Raw genomic sequence first — 19,190 nt, forward strand, 5'->3', positions numbered from 1 at the left:
CTGACAACACAATAAGCAAAAGTGAAACCACCTTAGAGATCAGAATTATTCTATTTTAGACTTCTGTTAAAACACAGTTATACAGAACAACTGCAAACAATCACAAATTGCATCTTATATACAGCAAGTATATATTATATTTATATATAGAACTCCTTTGCACAACAGTTTGGTAGTTGGAGAAAATAAATCAATGATATTAAAACAAATAGAAATTTGAGGCACTCCTCTCCTGACTGCCGCTCTGTTCAACAACAAATACACACATCTTTGAAATATACATATTGTACAGTATTTTAGAAAATGGCTTCAGATTTGTCATTGAACTGTTTTACAGTGCTTTTAAATATTCAACTTTTTTAAATCAGTTGTAATCCAAAATTTAAGGAGTATCACTGAATTATTGTTTTTACAGTTCCTCTTTTCAAACAACTGCAGGAATAACATGAATGAAAAAAACTTGGACACAATGGGAAGGTTACCGAGTGGGCATGTTTTTTTTTTTTTTTTTGTTTTTTTTACAGTTTATGTGTACTGGATCAGAACGGCATGTTTGCCATCCCTCCAGGACCGTAGCCGATGGGACTGTCCAGGGACATTCCACGCTGTCTGAGAGCCTGGGGGCCTGTCATACCAGACTGGGGGTGGGAAGGGCCCATCATGGGACCCTGTGGGGACATTAATGGGCCCTGGGGGCCAAAGGGATCCCCTGGCATTGACATGCTCCGCTGTTTCGCCTGCATCATCATAATGTTCTGCTGTGCCATCAGATTGTGTGGGTGCTGCTGGGAGGACATCATACCAGGGTAAGGATTCTGGGGATGGTGGAGAAGGCTGTTTGCCATCATGGCCTGCTGTTGCTGGAGCTGTTGGGGCACCATGCCTGTCCTTCCCATCATATGTCCAGGGGGGCACATGGAGCCCATGCCCCCACCGGGAACCATACCTCGAGAACCCCCCTGAGGAATGCCCATGCTTTGGCGTATTCCACCATGAGAAGGGTGAGGGACCAGGTGCTGTTCAGCCATCATATTCTGTAGGTTTGCTAAATGGGGGTTGGATGAGGGGCCACTGCCGTGAGGAGGGCCAGAGGAAGACAGCTGTTTGAGAAGCTGCTGGGGAGTAGGCTGCTGGGATGGGGGTCCATGATGGGGATTCTGATGTGGTTCACTCTTTGGGAAATACTGCAGAGTGCTACTGGGCTTATCAGAGGGCATGATGCGGGAGAGATCAAACTCTGGGATCCCTGTATGAGAGGGTCGTATGACTTCACTTAGATCCGGACCGTCCCCCATGGTCAAGGAGGAAAATGAGTCTGAGGGGTGAGGGGTGCGTTGGTGAGGGTGACCTTTGCTGATCAGGTGTAACTGCTGGGATGGCAGAATATCCTCATTAGACTGAGAGAAATTCTGTGACATCCCCCCAATAGGGGAGTGCATGGGCCCATGAGGGGGTTGCTGGATGCGAGAAAATCCTGTCATCTGGTTCTGAGATATGGGTGAAACATTGCACGGTCCCATTCCATCCGGTGTACCGCCTCCCATCATGGCAGAGTTCATGGTAGGCATGCCCATGTGGTTTGGGGAAGAAAGCACAGGTCCTGAGGCATCATGGGACATGTGTTGCTGACCATGGCTTACAATACCCATGGGGCTTTGTGGATCACTGTGGGGGCCAACGGAGCCCTGGGAGACAAGGATCTGGGAGGTCTGGGGGTTTACCATGTTTCCTGGTGATAAAACAGGGCCAGCATATTAAAAAAAGAATCAACATTGACATTTGAAAATAGTTTTTTTTCCTTTTTATATGAGACCTGTGATATATTGACTGCAGGTCTGCTCATGTTTTCAAAAAGCATGGCTGTGATATAAGGGTTTAGGCTGAGAGAGGGTTTTATAGGCAGAGTATAAAGAACTTTATTCATTCAGTCAAATTGTCTTTAGATAACAAGTGTGTTTTCTGATTGTGTCAGAATATATCTGTGTTTTCTTACCTCCAATGCTGACACCAGATAGAAGAGGTCGCTCCGGCAGCATCTCGTCATCGGACGTGGCAATTGTTTTGATTGCATCATGGTAGAGAGGAGTGGAACTAGGCATGGCATACTTGGACATTTGGGACATGATAAGAGATAAAGGATTCTGAGATGGCGGAGCATCGGGAGAGGAAGTAAATGGCATACCAGGCTGGCTGATGGGGGTAGAATTGGAACTCCTGGGGGGAAGGGACTGGCCTGAAAAGAGCAATAAAAACGGAATTATGTCACAGAAACTCAAGAAACAGTATATTAATGTTTTCACATCATCTTGGATTTTGAGAGTACCTGTCTCTACAGAACCACCTCCTCCATTTCCCACTACCTTCCCACTGATTGGACCACCTGGACTTGGAAGAGCGGTTTTAGGAGATGCCCACCCCGGAGAGCCCAAGGCCATTGCTGGGGACTTGAGTCGTCCAGGAGAGGCAGATGGAGAGTGCAGCACAAGGTTGGAAGACCCCATTATCTGGGGGGATTTCATGGAAGAAGAAGGAGTCCCAGCTCTAGAGGGAGGGGGAAGAGGGGGGTGATGCCCAGCAGAAGACATCTGTGAGGGCGACTTCAGTCCTGGAGCAGAGGGAGAAGGTAAAAGAGGAGATGGCTCTTGGTTGAGGGATGGAGATTTGAGCTGATGAGAAGGAGGCACTGAAGGAGAGGTGAGGGGGTGTACATTGATTGATAGATCAGAGGGGTGCCGAGGACCTAGGTCTGCTCCTCTGAGGCCTCCATGCATTGGCATATGACTAAGCCGTGACGTACCTCCCATTTGATTTGGGCTTTGCTGGTCAGGCCCAAACATGTCGGGGCCAGGCTGTTGAAGGTACGGCCCTTCCACCTGTCCTCCAGAGAAAGGACCTTGATTAGGGAACTGGAAGGGGCCATCAGGTCCTGGGATCATTCCCTTATTTACTCCTCTTCCATTCTGTGCAGCCCTAATTCGTGAAATCTCTCCAGGGCTAAACATTTCAGCCAGAGGCCCCCCTCCTGGAGGACCCCCTCTGAGCTTCTGAGATAGCATAATCTGCTGCTGTTGATGAACATTCATCTGTTGGTTCATGTTCATTGTTAGGTTCCCCCCCAAAGGAGAATCCACCAGGTCTCTCATCTGGGGACCAGCTCCAGGAGAACCCATCATCTCCCGTGAGCCAGGGAAGTCAATGGGATCACCGCGGTTTAAGGGTGGACCCCGGCCCATTCCTAGATTGGTAAAGTCTGGGCCACCAGAATTATCAATAATTCTTGATCCAAGGTTGCCCTGTTGTTGCTGTTTAACTAGTCTTTCAAGTTCAAACCTTGGAAGCCCCTGCAACTGCCGTTTCTCCATGATGCGACACATTTCTTCACGTGTTAACAAGTGATCCAGGTCACCTTGCAAGTGCTGAGGAGGTCCACCTGGATAGCAGCCATGAAAGGGACCTCCACCCCCCATGTTGTTGGGCATATCATCTATCCAAATCATCCCTGGTCTGTTGGGCCGTTGGGGTCCTAGACCCTCCATTGATAAAACTCCACCTGTATTACCAGGAAATGCTCCACCACCAGGCGGTCCTCTCTGCATCTGTCCAATGAACCTTGGGCCACGAGGTCCTTCTTGGTGCATATCCATCATTCGAACATTTCCACCCATTCCTCCTCCCATCATATTTCCAGGACCCCACTGCTGGTCTCCAGGCTTGCTGTGGTAGGGAGGAGGGGGTCCTCTCATCATCACATGACCCCCATGCATGCCCATTTCACTCATCATTCTTAAGTGCTGAGGATGTGTGGGGGGCTGTATTTCCTGCTGTCGTCTCTTCTCTAGATAGTATTCTTCTTGAAGTTTCCTCCAGGCCATCTGCTCTGGTGTCAGCCCATCTAGCCCAAGTAAGGGACCCATGTCGACCCCGGGAGACATTTGGTGATGGGGATGTTGTGGTAAGTTATGGTGTGAATCCATCGGAGGGCTGTCCAGAGGAGGCCCGCCTAGTGACTGTGTTTGAGAAATAATGGACTGGAGGGGTTCTTCGTATTTCTTCATCCCTCCCATTGGAGCCAAAGCTGATGGAAGCATATTCCCACTCATGATCTTTCCAGAGTTATTGGTACCATTGTCATTGTCCTCAAGCATAACACTCCTGTCAGTGTTATTGTTATTATTTAGATTGGAGGCGTTATTACTACCATTGTTGTTGGAGTTTACTGGGTCTCCAGGACCTCCACCTGCCCCACTGCGCAGAAGCAGCCTCTCTATGTCTCTGAGTGTCTGCAGAGAGCGCTCCCTGTGCTCAAGCTGCTCTTTGGAAAGACAATCTGAGCTCCCTTGGCTGGCCCTCTGGCCTGCTTCACTCTGTAGGTGTGCAGACAGGATGGAGGGACTCCCAGATGGGGAAAGAGTAGCAACTGGAAGATTCGTACCCCCTGTACCTTGCCCATCCACGGGTCCTGGTATCGGGCCTGCAGATGTGTTTGCACTCCCTCCCTCTGATTTATGGGCAACAGAGCTGTTATTGCTGGAAGCTCCACAAGGTCTGGTCTGAGGGGATTCATTATCAGAGTGTCCTGCTGATGATGGGGTCCCTGCAGGGTGCATTGGTCCTCCAACACCTGCAGAAGCCGGCCGAGGAGTTCCACTCTGGGATTTAGGGGTGCCAGTGGGTGGAGAGCTGCTGGAGTTAACCTTCTCAGGTAGGTTAGAAAGCTTCCCTGATTGGTGACTCTGTGACAGACAAAAGGAGAAAAAGAAAAAGTTCAGGTTATCAAAATGCAACTTTCACACCTACAATGACATTATCTTTATTCTGAGAAGAGGAACTGTTGATCTATATTGTTGCTTGTTGCCACTTTCATACAGTAAGTGGTGTGTTACTTTTTTGCAAAGACCACACATGATGTAATTCACCTACTTTCAGTTCAGTCAGCACAACAGGAACAAGGAGGTTTCTGTGACCAAAATAGCTAAGCAAATTAACCCCCCTTCTTTGCTTGTGATCTTCACAGTAAAAACACAAACATGTGAACTCTTGCATGCTTTCACACTTCTTTGACATTTTGTTCAATTTGCTGCAAAGCTGTGCATGTCTGACCTGCTCCAGCTTGGTGCGTGGAACATTTTGCTGGTGAAACAGTAGGATGGAATCAGCCTGTCCTTTTATTACTGCCTCTGCAGCACTGTCAAACAAAAAGAGCAGATGAAAATATCATTGCAGTTACATAATAAAGTGTAGATTAGGAAAATGTAAACATCTTCACCCTTGGATGTTAGTAATCATCTACATGTCAGGCTTAAGAACAGTTCGTCTAACCTGTTGGCAAGGCTGGTTGTGAAAACATACACCACTTGCTGTGAAGGCGGAGGCGGCTCTGCCTTTAAAACTGGACCCACGCTACATCCCATGACAGCGGCCCCAGGCTCAGACATCGGCGCTGCAGAAAGGCGATCAGAGAGCCCCTGGATAGGACCGGCCAGCCCACACTCTCCTGAGAAAAATCAGAAACATGGCATTTTATTTTCTCTCCATGACATCCTCACTTCCTGATTGCAGTACAAGACATCCTCTATGATCCAACACCTCAACACTAGATGGAGCTAAAACACATATAAAGTCAAAATGGTTGTGGTATGGCATTCACAGCCTGAATTCTTTCCCCTTTAGTGTGTGTGCAAGATCTGAAAATACCCATGGAGAATGCATTGTTTTAACCTCCTTTTTTTAAAAGCCAACTGAGGCATTATGGGTAATTTTTTGATTCATTCACACAGCCTTCACAGTTTCAGACATATTAAAACTGCTGTTAGTGAGGACTCTAACATGTAAACAACAGTGAAACTCACGAGGGGCAGCAGTGTGTGGCTTGTCTTCATCTTCCTCAGTGTCAGGTCCAGAGCACCATTCATCTCCACTATATGGCTGCTTCTTCTCCAGAACACAGCGTCGCTTACTGCGCATGACGCCTTCTACAAAACAACACACACACATAACAACTGTCACAAAATTGTCTCTTTAAAGTGTATTACACTTGTGCCTTTGCCTTGTCGCAATCACCCACTACCCATCAAGGCATTTTAAAAAGTCAGAAGCATGATTACAGCTATCTGTCCTTGTTAGAAGATAAAGCATCTCTGTGGAGAGCTTCTTTTATATTTGAACACTTTAAAGCTTCATGATGTCAAAAAGCAGAGAGTATATCAGTGATCAAATGATCTTCTTTGAAACAACCTGCATTAAGTCATGTAAAGAGCATATTCCAGTCCCTCCAGGATTTCGCAGGATTTTTTTGTGATTGTTGCGGCCCAAAAAGCCTGAATTTGCGACAGCTTTTTGAAAAAATTGCGGTGAAAGTTGCGATTGTTTTTTTTTGCTTTTTTCCCCCAATAACATCTCAGGGGCAAGTAAATATGCTAAATTACAGTTGTTTTTAGAAAACATTCTTGATGTGGCCACTGACTGTATTTTGATTCTCTTGATTCACAGAAAAATGCCATGAAAGGGCTGTATTGCACATTTACGACGGTCCCTGAATGCACCTCTCAGTGACAGAGGCACTTGACAGTCAGTTCACGCACTCTGAAATGAATCTGCATCTTTGTTGACCAGGAGTTGATCAAAACTTACTAAAGGTGTCTGATGTTTCACCAAACTGGATTAAATCAAGCTGTAGACGCTGAGCTTTTTACGGTGATGGCGGCAACAACGTCAAACCTCAAATATTAAACAGACGTCCCCCGGTTGTGTCTTTGTCACTAACGCACACCGGGGGGTAAAAATCATCAATGAAGATGAGACAGATGCATGGAGGTGAGGAGAGCTGGTTCATGAAGTGCACCTGCTGCAGGTAGAGACCAAGCTAACACTGAGCCCCTCAATCTATAAATAATAACGTTGTCATGTTCACTTGTCCTGCCTGCTGTCCTCTCTCTTTTCACCCGTTCTCTGTGCGTGTTTTGTTGTTGAAAAGTGCCGATCAAGTGAGGACTTAAGTTTATGTTCCAAGGAAGTCAAATTGATGACAAAACCGATGACGTACAGGGACTGAGATTAAGGTAACGCGAAAAAATTGGGCTGATTGGTTGAATTTGCATTGATAGTTGCGATCGCGAAATCGCAACTTCCTGGAGGGACTGATATTCATGTCATGTAGGATTGTAGATTGTGTTAACCAAAGCCACATTATTTCTTCCTGAGCCAAACTTTGGATCCATTCAGAGCCTATGATGTGATACTCAGGATATTCACTCATGTCTGAAACAAGTATCTCAGCTGACATGCTCCTGCTGCTGTAACCACAGATTATGCTCATACTCTACTTTCTCATTTTTGTGGTTTAATGTGAAAAGTTGATATTAAGATCAGCAATGACACACATGGGAATGTGCTCTTTATACCTGTGAGAGAAACAGAACATGAGAAATAAAATAAACTGGATGCTACATTTAATTTCTGACTCTCTAATGTGTGGAAAAAAAACAGACTTTATTGTGCTAAAGACAAACAAACAAACAAAACGTCTAGATCTGCTAATTTTTGTAATAGCTGACTTTTTACACCAATGTGTAATAAATAATAAATCCTAATAAACAAAACAAATGTGCTGAACTTTCTCACATTGCATAATAATGATCTTGTGGATGCACACACACCTTGTCCACCAGTGGGTGCAAACAGCTGCGAGAAATCTGTGCAGCTGGGACATTTTCAAAAAGGTAAGAGAAGCAAAACAAACGGGTGATAGCACAGAAAAACAAGCTGTACATATCCCCGACTACAGACAGGAGTCCACAGTGTGGGAATACTTACAAACAACCCGAGTGGATTTTTCAGGTTCATTACTCAACAAGTTACTGACTTTGTTGGTTAACCACAGACATAAAAGAGTGTGAGTGTACAGTGAGGAAGGGAGAAGTTTGCAGTGACAATTCGGAGGAAAGAACGGCAGAGGGAGGTCTGATACTTTGTCACGGAGCTGTGGTGTGAAAGAACTGATCTCTTATCTTTAATGTATGTGTGTTACCAACAGTTACAGGATCACTGTATGTTGAGAAGAACAACAGTAAACTTGTTATGTCTACTGCGTGTTAAGACTGTTTATCATTGACTCTGTAGGTCCTAAGGTGTGGTGGCAGAATCATTTGAAGTAAAAGAGGCAGGTTTGTGAGAGAGAGAGAAAGAGAGAGAAAGAGAGAGAGAGAGAGCGATAGAGAGAGAGAGAGAGAGAGAGAGAGAGAGAGAGAGAGAGAGAGAGAGAGAGAGAGAGAGAGAGAGAGAGAGAGAGAGAGAGAGAGAGAGAATGCATGTGCAAAGGTGGGAGGTTAAACAGAGGAAGATTTCCCTTGAAACGATCCACCCTGTCTTTCATTCTCTTCCTCTTTCACCCTCTGTCGTTCTTTGTGTTTGAACCACTCCCTCTCTGTGTCAAGGTGTGTTGTTGTGTGTGGTTAAATAAGAGAGTCAAGTCATGTTCAGGAGGCCATATTAATGTCATCTACAGTGAACGCTCATGCGATCACGTGAACACTTAAATAAGCTGCAGCAAACAGATGCAAATCAAACACTTAGAACTGAACCGCATCAACAAAAACACCCAAACACAGTCTTCCCACCCACTCACTGTCTCCTGCTTTAATAACAACCTCTTAGTTTGTGCAACCTCATGACCCGTCTCTCTCTCTCTCTCTCTGAGCTCGACAGAAAGCAAAGATGCTTTTTTTCTGAGAGACGTCACGGCAGCGCAGGAACAGCACACTATCAAAAAAGCTGGGGGAAATTCTGCCGCTCCACTGAAAGGTCAGGGCATTTCAGAAAAGAGAGAAAACAAGTTCTTCTGTCCTCTCAGTCCTTACATCCACTTCCTGCTGTGGAGGAGGTGAGTACACGTAATCTGGTATTTCGAGTTAAGATTTGGCTGATATGAAGGGAAAGGAAGTGAACTTCTGCATACTCCGAACAGAAACACACAGTGTGTGTACGTCTCAGACTCTGACACAGTTTCCCCCCCTGTGCATGCACGCCTTACCTCCTTTGGCATCTGTCTCCACAGCTGGAGGAATGGCATTTCTCGAATCGCCAGAGTCGATGGAGACACTCCGCTCCCGCTTGGATTTGGTTTTCAGCATCCCTCCGACGCCGCTCACCGATTGGCTGACGGCCTTCAGCCCAGGGTTGCCAGGGGAGATCTGGTTGGGTTTGACTCCATGGCTCCCGGCACCGACGCCCTTTGGACCCAGGTGGCTGGCTGCTCCCTGCTGCTGCTGCTGCTGCTGAGCCTGCTGGTTCACACCGGGTATCTGAGATCGGCTGTCACCGCTGACCTGTTTGCCATGATTGGCCAGTTTGTTGTCTGTGTGCATTTGATTGGCTGGTGACAGGTGGAGTTCTGGTTGGAGAATTGCTGCGTTTGTTGTCAGTGAGGGTCACATTGCTTACTGGCGACACTGATGGAGAAAGAAGAATCAGGACAGCATCTTAGAATTAAAAGTTGTACTGGATCCTTGGATAGAAAGTTTCCTATTGTTCTTTAATATTTGATATTTCAGAGACACATCTGCACACAAGAAGCAATTTAAAATGTGAGATAAACTGGCAAAGTTTCTAGAAATATTGTTGCTGGAGTGATTTCATGTTTTGTTTTTTTCAACACATAAAATGTCATAAAGAGAACAGAGTGGATCGCCACAATCTGGTTCCAGTTAAGGCCTTTAAAACAAACGGCTCAGCCTGTTGACTCACCTCATCTCACCCAGACGCTCATCTGACACACTGCCATGCTGCTCTTCAGGACACTTCACTGACCACACATCGGACCTGAGAGAAACCAACAGAGTAATATCATCAGTGGAGACAGATAGCAATCTTTACAGCCAGTGTTATCTGTCACTGTGTGCGTCCTCAGCCTGTGGGTCAACATCAACTTCATGAGCAAAGACAAGACAACAGAGCGAGAGGATCAGAGAGATTGATCAGAGACCAAGGCCAGAGAGACGCAGTGAGGGAAGCTGTTCCTTTAAGAGACCGAGGGCAAAGACTGAGTTCATGCCGGGGGGGAGGGACCTGCAAACCAGAAGTAGCTCAGCAGCGTTCTAGGTCCCTCCCCTGACCAAACACTTTGCAAACCACAAAAACTCCACCACACATTCCACAACACGCTCTGAAGCAATACCTGTCTCCCTCACTCACAGACTCTCCGATTCTCACTTCCATTTTAAGCACCAACTGGCAAAAACTCAATACCTGCTTATTAGAGATCTCAGTTTAGGCCAGTGCAGACTCAACACCAAACCTCAGGGGTTCGTCACAGCATTTGTTTTCAGTCCAATACAAGGAGACCTGAGAGAGTGGATGACAAGGCCTGTGTCTCATATCTAGCTCTCGCTTTATTGGTCATGTTGCGGAAGAAAAACAGGCTCAAACTGAGCCGGATTCTAGGTCAACATTAAGGTTGGAGGATACTTCCCAGTTCATGAGGCTTCAGTCTGAGTTCAAGTCCATAGCTGCAAGCTGACGCCCTTTTGACACCACCTGCCTGTGTCTGTAACCCCCAGCTTCTCATTTTAACCTTTACAACTGGGGCAAGTTTCTCTCAGTCAAAGAATTCAAGCACAGCAGGCAAACTTCTTGTTTTTCACCAGTCCCACAAAAGCCTCTCGAGCACAGAGCATTAATGAGTTCTCCAGTATTTGCAGGTTTCAACAGGACCCCTCCACACCTGTTGCTGGTGAACAATAGTTGGTCAAAACAGACATCGCAGCCTGCTCAGGAACACCTAGCAGAGGTATCTGGCAGGCGTGATGCAGATCTCATGTAAACATTTCCACTGGTTTCCATTTTTGTCCCATGACACAATTCCCAGCACGGCACACGGCGGCGTCACTCAGGTCAGGTCAGCTGTCCCGCGCCGACAGAACCATCTGTACCACTCACTCACTCATCTCGACAGGTAATGGTAAACACAATGCTGTAATTAGTCATTAACTCACACAGGCTCAAGTCAGCACAGAGAGGAGCCTTGTTCTCTGGCTGAGGACTTCATCACTCATTAACTCAAGCAGGGACAGTCAGACGTCGCTTTGTTGACAAAGTGTGACTCACTAGATTTGTGCAACTCAAACTGGAGGCAGACTAATCATATGTTGAGTTGCTGACCTTCCAGTGGACAGTTAAGGAAAGATAGGCCAATCTAAAGTGAACACCAGGCGGAGTGGATATCTGGGACACTCACTGTTGTTTCTGCTGGAGTTGATCTGATCAACAAGGTGGCGTGAGGGGACGCCTGGAGGAGTCCAGTTTAGTTTAGTTTAGACTGTGACTAGCTTTGAAGCAGGGACTCTTCAGTCAATGTTTGGGTCACTTTTGGGTCTCACTTGAACATTTTGTAAACCTGAAGTTAGGCCTCACTCTGCCATTATCCCCACTCCTTCCCATGTGTGGGAAGTCTATATTTATGTAATCAGCCACAAGGAACATTACAGTGACTCCTGAACAGCTAACGCCTCTCTCAGACCGGCTGACTTTCCCCCTTGAGAGAGTTTGGATGGTTTTAAAGCTGGGGTTGGTAATCAGATTCAGATACACTTTTTGTCATACTGGTTAAAATGATCTTTATGTCCTGATGGCAATCAGTACATGATGTGTTCCTAAAAAAAGAGTGAAAAAAACCTGCTATCTACAGCCGGAGTAAACCTGGGAAAACACCAACCAATCACCGTTTTTTGGCTCCCCAAATTTTAAACCAATCAAATCCCATCCAGCCGTTCTGCCCTCCTCCTGCGCGTACATTTCCCCGGCCTGCACTCCTCCGAGTCCCCGTCTCCTGCCTCTACTTCCCCTGACTCTATTTACTGCCCCTCTCGCTCGTCCTCGGGCCTGTCCCCTCTGACCCGATGAGGTGCTTTGCTCAGGACTGTAGTCCGGATCAGAGTCTCAAAAGCTCTCGCCAACAAGCAGAATAATTAATGACGTTCAGTAAGTCCTACAGAAAATATATATTTATTGTAGCGTCCGTCCGGACGCTGTAGGGATGACGAGCCGATTCATGAACACGTTGATCTTTAATAACCGGTCACTGTCGGCCGTGATCACGCCAACCAACAAAACAACAATCAATGTTTGAATGAATGAAAAACTTCTCCTCTCCTCACTCCCACTCACACACTCTACACCTCTCCTGATGCCTTCACTGACCGTCAACACAGTAGGAATTAAGATCATCTACACTGAACATGTTTAACAAACAGTAGAGTTGTTACAGTATTACATGTGTTATAACTTAACTCCTGATATCGTGTCACTGGTACAACTGGATAATGCTAGCATGATAGTTGTGAGTACTAACAGCAGCCATGTTTGTTTGTGTTTTTAACTTTCACTATGATAATGTTTTGGTGAGGACCGGTTTTGAATCAGTCACGATCATATGGTCGAGAATCAGCGGCGCTCGTGCATGTGAGCGGGGGGGGCGTCGTTTTGGAGGAGCTCCGAGGGAGGAGGGGAGGGGTTAGACGGAGTCATGAGGAAAAGCTACATTCAAATTCATGCTGGTTTTCCGAGACTGCCAACCCTAGCTTTAAGGTTCTGGAACATGTAAATAAAACAATGTATGAACACGACTATGAAAGACAATCTGTCTTAATATGTAACAAGCATTATTACGCAACGCTACTCAATTCTGTCTTAAGCATGAGAACGTAAACTGAACTATTGCCTGGACACATCTTTCAAACAAGGCAAGTTTCTCTGTTCAAGACGAGAAGGTTTATTTAGTCAGATCAGTTACAGACTTCAAAAGTATTTCATTTTAAGACTCTCAGGACTCAGTTTGTGTTCAAACATCTGGACAAAAGTTCCAGAGAAGTTAAACCCAAACTCCTTAATGTTCAAAAGTAGATTTTAATTGGACTTGTGGCGCGTAAGGTCTGGCTTAATAATCAGAGAACATGTGATTGCTCAACGTTAAGCACACACATGCATTCTGACTCAGGTGTGTCAAAGTAAGGAGTGTGAACTTTCATTTTGTGTATTTGTGTTTCACTTTGATGAGTTTGTGATGAGTTGTTTGCTCTTTTTCTCATCTGATGGGCGTCAAAGAGCTAAATAACATCCGCTTTGATCAGACTCTGTGAAGAAGAAAAAAAAGGAAAAACCCAAAGGTATTTAAAACTGTTGAGAAGTAATGTAATGCTTAATTAGCTGCAGCACAGATAAAGGCAAAATCTGACTTGCATGTCCCATCATCAGCTTTGATTTCTCTATTTAAAAAAAGGTGTGGACTAATCAGACACGCCTAAAGTACCAACAGTAAACCTAATTGGTGTCATCTGCATTCATTACATCTCGACCTCAACACCCGCACGTAACAAGACATTTAACAGGCAAGCTTTAGAAATGATTAGTGCTTAATTATGGTGACATTTGAATGATGGGATTAAATCAAATCAACCCGGCTGCTATGCAATTAATCTGCAATAAAGTCATGGCTGTAAAATCAGAGTTAATGTCCCCTGAGGGAGGTGTTCTGCCTTTCCCTCCCCCTTAACCAGCCGAGCAGTTTCTGCCAAAGCAGATTTCTAATGTTCGTTTTCAGGCGAGCTGATGAGTTCTCTCTGATGTGGGTGCAATTCTCCATCTGGCCTCACGGACGGCGACTCTGTCAGGAAAACATAAACACTACCAGTCAACAGTTTGGACACACCTTCTCATTCAATGGGTTTCATTTATTTTAATTGTTCTCAACATTGTAGATTAATACTGAAGACATCAAAACTATGAAATAATATGGTTTTGCAGTAATCTGGATTACAACAGTAGTCAAATAGGGATATCCATTGTGTGCTAACTAGGGGTGTAACCATTCATCTACTACATCGATGTATCAATTTATATTCCTATGATCCGACTACATCGATCTGTGCTCGGCAAGTTGGCCTTCTGGACAACATATCGATCTAACATCGTCTTAAAAGGTAATAAACAGATTGTATTGATACTAGGAAATAACTCATTGGATTTAAGCACGGTAGACTTTATATGGATGTGGTTTTTTTTGCACTTTTAATGATAAAGGCGTTAAACGTTACTCAATCCAGGCTGCCTGTCTGTGACGTCATCGCCACGCGCCAGCAGACAACAGAACATTGCATGGCTGACGACAGAGGAGAGGCCGGCGAGCGAGAAGTTATCAAGCCACCATTGTGGTCCAGCGTGTGGAAACACTTTGGCTTTTGCAAAGACGGAGATGTTCTAAATAATAGGGCTGTCAACGAATATTCTAAATTCGAATATATTTGAGTATTAAAAAAAAACGGAGATTCGATTGTGAAAATTAATATTCGACTGTGGAAAAAAAACACATCAGCGGCTGCTTTGCGAGTGGGCGCCCTGCATGACGGGTCAGGGACAGGTCACAGGAGTCACACGTGCACAGCGTAAAGCAGACGGCAGAGAGAAATCTTTCCATCCCCTGATCCTCAGTGCGCTCTGAACGTGTCTTTTTCTCCGCTGGGAATATAGTGAATAAAAAGAGATCGGGCCTCTTCACATGTGGACTGTCTTCTCCACATGTGGACTGTCTTGTGTTTTTGGCAAATAACCTGTCAGGCCTAAGACCCTGCATTGACAGTGGACTAAAAGAGCCCGACAATCAGTGACACTGGGATAAAATGCAGTTTTTCCTCTTTTTTTTTATACAAGCGCCAAGAATGTAAGTGGACTACTTTTTCATTTTTAACTTTAACTTCAGTTAATGTTAATATTTGCTTCAATCACTGAATGAAGCCTGCCTATATTAGGGACAAGAGTCAGGACCTGTAATTGCTCACACAAGTCTTGTTCAGCACTCACTCAGCGCATTACGCACAGAGAGGGGAGGGGGGCGAGCGAGCGAGCGACAGGTCTACAGTCTTAAAGGTGTTACGGTATAGACCATTAGGTCATTTACTTGTTGTGTAATGTGTAGGTATGTTTTAGGCATGTTAAATCTGAAATCTCCTTGTATTAGTTTGTCCACCTGTTATTGACATAATCAGTCCCTCCAGGATTTTTTTGTAATTGTTGCGGCCCAAATAGCCTGATTTTGCGACAGCTTTTTCAAAAAATTGCGGTGAAAGTTGCGATTTTTTTTGTTGCTTTTTTCCCCCAATAACATCTCAGGGGCAAGTAAATACGCTAAATTACAGATTTTTTTAGAAAACATTCTTGATGTGGCCACTGTGACTGTGTTTTGATTCTCTTTATTCACAAAAAAATGCCATGAAAGGACTGTATTGCACATTTACGACGGTCCCTGAATGTACCTCGCAGTGACAGAGGCACTTGACAGTCAGTTCACGCACTCTGAAGTGAATCTGCATCTTTGTTGACCAGGAGTTGATCAAAACTTACTAAATGTGTCTGATGTATCACCAAACTGGATTAAATCAAGCTGTAGACGCGGAGCTTTTTACGGTGAGAGCGGCAACAACGTCAAACCTCAAATATTAAACAGACGTCCCCCGGGTGTGTCTCTGTCACTAACGCACACCGGGGGGTAAAAATCATCAATGAAGATGAGACAGATGCATGGAGGTGAGGAGAGCTGGTTCATAAAGCACACCTGCTGCAGGTAGTGACCAAGCTAACACTGAGCCCCTCAATCTATAAATAACAACGTTGTCATCATCACTTGTCCTGCCTGCCGTCCCCTCTTTTCACCCGTTCTCTGTGCGTGTTTTGTTGTTGAAAAGTGCCGATCAAGTGAGGACTTTTGTTTATGTTCCAATGAAGTGAAATTGATGACAAAACCGATGACGTACAGGGGCTGAGGTTAAGGTAATTGGTCAAAGTTGCGAGAAAGTTGCGGTGATTGTATAAAATTGCAAGGCCGCGAAAAAATCGCGCAGATTGGTTGAATTTGCGTTGATAGTTGCGATCGCGAAATCGCAACTTCCTGGAGGGACTGCATAATGCGCAAATATAGATATTCAAATGGTTCGAACCTAAGGGTTTTTTTAGAGCAAATATTCAATTGTCATTTTGGAGCAATTTTGACAGCCCTACTAAATAAGTCGCTCGCTGTTTGTAGGATATGTAAAGGTCAAGTAAAGTACCACAGCAACACGCCAAATCAATCCAACCACCTACTAAGGCACCATGGGATTTCACACAACCCCGACCGCCCAGGCACCTCTTGGAGTGTATATCAAGGTAACACGAGCTCTGCAGAAGCCTCAGGCCTCGCCAGCAATTAATTCTTAATTAATTTATACCTGATTCCCTTACAAGAAACAACAGGAATCTAGGACTGTCCAGTATCAAGGTATTTATTTCAGTCACACTGGTTGAATTTTTGGCTAAAAAGATACTGAAACGATTTCAAGTCACTGAATCATTTCGGAACGGATCATTCAAAATTGACAGAAACGGTCCTTTAATTGTGTCGGCAACCACGAATCATGATACGAATCGAATCGTTACGCCCCTACTAAACCCTACCTCTGAACAACACAACTGATGGTCTCAAACACATTAAGAAGGCAAGTCATTCTACAAATGAACTCTTGACAAGGCTCATGTTCATTAGAAACCATTCCAGGAGACCACTTCATGAAGCGGACTGAGAGAATACCAAGAGTGTGCAAAGCTGTCATGAAGGAAAAAGGGGGCTACTTTACAGAATCTGAAATATGAAATATATTCTGGTTTGTTTAACACTTTTGTGTGAATTAAATAATTCCATATATGTTCTTTCATAGTTTTGATGTCTTTGGTATTAAAGCTGGGGTTGGTAATCAGATTTAGATACACTTTTTGTCATACTGGTTAAAATGATCTTTATGTCCTGATGGCAATCATTACATGATGTGTTCTTAAAAAAGAGTGAAAAAAAACTGCTATCTACAGCCGGAGTAAACCTGGGAAAACACTAACCAATCACCGTTTTTTGGCTCCCCAAATTTTAAACCAATCAAATCCCGTCCAGCCGTTCTGCCCTCCTCCTGTGCGTACATTTCCCCGGCGTGCACTCCTCCGAGTCCCCGTCTCCTGCCTCTACTTCCCCTGACTCTATTTACTGCCCCTCTCGCTCGTCCTCGGGCCTGCCCCCTCTGACCTGATGAGGTGCTTTACTCAGGACTGTAGTCCGGATCAGAGTCTAAAAAGCTCTCACCAACAAGCAGAATAATTAATGACGTTCAGTAAGTCCTACAGAAAATATATATTTATTGTAGCGTCCGTCCGGACGCTGTAGTGATGACGAGCCGATTCGTGAACACGTTGAGTTTTAATAACCGGTCACTGTCGGCCGTGATCACGCCAACCAACAAAACAACAATCAATGTTTGAATGAATGAAAAACTTCTCCTCTCCTCTCTCCCACTCGCACACTCTACACCTCTCCTGATGCCTTCACTGACCGTCAACACTGTAGGAATTAAGATCATCTACACTGAACATGTTTAACAAACAGTAGATCTGTTACAGTATTACATGTGTTATAACTTTTCTCCTGATATCGTGTCACTGGTACAACTGGATAATGCTAGCATGATAGTTGTGAGCACTAACAGCAGCCATGTTTGTTTGTGTTTTTAACTTTCACTATGATAATGTTTTGGTGAGGACCGGTTTTGAATCAGTCACGATCATATGGTCGAGAATCAGCGGCGCTCGTGCATGTGAGCGGGGGGGCGTCGTTTTGGAGGAGCTCCGAGGGAGGAGGGGAGGGGTTAGACGGAGTCATGAGGAAAAGCTACATTCAAATTCATGCTGGTTTTCCGAGACTACCAACCCTAGCTTTAATCTACAGAATGAGAAGGTGTTTCCAAACTTTTGACTGGTAGTTTAGCTGTCAAATATTCGTCTCTGTAGGTCCAATATCCTGACTGACTAGACTTCTTTAAAGCCTTTGAATAAAAGTAGAGACACAGAGAAATGGAGATAGAATGACCGGGCATGACTTTCAGCCCTCTGCAGCCACTAAAAGAATAAGTGAGAAGAGATAAAACGCTGCATGGATCCTCATTACCCAAATCTCACTTTGTCAAAGCGCACGCTGACACAGTTTTGGTGAAGTAAAGCCTCTGATAAGCTTGTCATGGAAAGGTCACTGGCTCCTGTGACTGATGACACAAACCTGGTGTGTACACAGACTGACTAACTCCAGCATCACCTGGACGGACGAGCAGCTGACAGAAAAACACACACAGCAGAGTCACTCTTAAAGAAACGTGAGTGAAGTCTGACTTTCATTTCCTCTCAGATAGACTTTAATGTCCGCTGCAGGCGGACAGGCTAACCTGGTTGTTAGATAAGTAGCTGGATAAAAATAAACACATAATTCAAAAGAATGTGAACAGATCGGTGCAGGGCTGCTAGTAACACACTGGTTTATCATCAGTGTTAAAAAAAGAGTCCTTTATTGTACACCATAGATTCATCTGTCAGCAGTGATTCATAAATAGACTTCTGCAGGTCGTTTGAAAACAGTCTGCTGCTCGACTTCAGCCGGTTAATCACTTCATTAAACTAAATCTGCTGTCACTATTTCTCACTGAAGGTCGAAGATTTGGAGCCATAACTTAGCAAATATGGAAATGACCACAATCTGTAAAGTTGAGCTTTATTAAAACACAGTAAAAGTGACGACACGGAGCAGACAGAGGCTGATCAGGCTGTGTGTAGCCTCAGCTGTCCATGTGAAGATGAAGATGGTTATTTTATCCATCACGCACATCCCTACACTGAAACATTGTTCCTAGCTTGCTGCTAAATCCCCAGATGCTCCTTCCAGACTCTCCATATTGCGATCAACAACCTGTGAATTCAGTCTTTCTCTGTCACACTTCATGGTGAGCATGATACACATTTGTTTGTTGGTAAAAAAAAGAAAGCTGTGTTCCTTTTTGCACATGTAAGTAGCTTGTTCCCGAGGTTCGTAAGGCCAAACTTCTCAGGTGTCTTATAATTCCTTCCTGTTATTCTGAGAATGTCAACCAACAAGTCTGTTTGAGGCCGAACAGCTTTAAATATAAAATGAACACTCAGCCGGGTGGTACTGACTGAGAGGAAGTGTCTCCAGTTTGAGTTGTATTAATTCAAACTTCTCAGAGTGCCTCGGCTCTTAAAACAAACTCAGCCGAAACAAGAGGTTTTTAAAGAGTCCATGTTATGGTCATCTCCAGGCTGTAATCGATCATGCTTTTTCACCC

At 44.8% G+C, this 19,190-nt stretch overlaps 1 protein-coding gene across 1 annotated transcript in view; it reads right to left on the bottom strand.

Annotated features, from left to right (window-relative positions):
* Nucleotides 1-17: 17 nt before the first annotated feature.
* The window catches only part of bcl9l (bcl9 like), a 43,434-nt gene continuing 24,261 nt past the window's right edge, over nucleotides 18-19,190 (bottom strand). Inside the window, exons 2-9 of the mRNA XM_034700697.1 lie at nucleotides 9,742-9,816; nucleotides 9,029-9,446; nucleotides 5,850-5,972; nucleotides 5,320-5,494; nucleotides 5,101-5,185; nucleotides 2,324-4,733; nucleotides 1,994-2,233; nucleotides 18-1,729 (exon numbers count right to left, since the gene is read on the bottom strand). Coding sequence (XP_034556588.1) covers nucleotides 540-1,729; nucleotides 1,994-2,233; nucleotides 2,324-4,733; nucleotides 5,101-5,185; nucleotides 5,320-5,494; nucleotides 5,850-5,972; nucleotides 9,029-9,362 — 4,557 coding nt within the window. The 5' untranslated portion in view covers nucleotides 9,363-9,446; nucleotides 9,742-9,816 and the 3' untranslated portion in view covers nucleotides 18-539. The remainder of the gene's footprint in view (nucleotides 1,730-1,993; nucleotides 2,234-2,323; nucleotides 4,734-5,100; nucleotides 5,186-5,319; nucleotides 5,495-5,849; nucleotides 5,973-9,028; nucleotides 9,447-9,741; nucleotides 9,817-19,190) is intronic.

This window comes from Notolabrus celidotus, chromosome 14, assembly GCF_009762535.1.
Source record: "Notolabrus celidotus isolate fNotCel1 chromosome 14, fNotCel1.pri, whole genome shotgun sequence".
Lineage (NCBI taxonomy): Eukaryota > Metazoa > Chordata > Actinopteri > Labriformes > Labridae > Notolabrus > Notolabrus celidotus.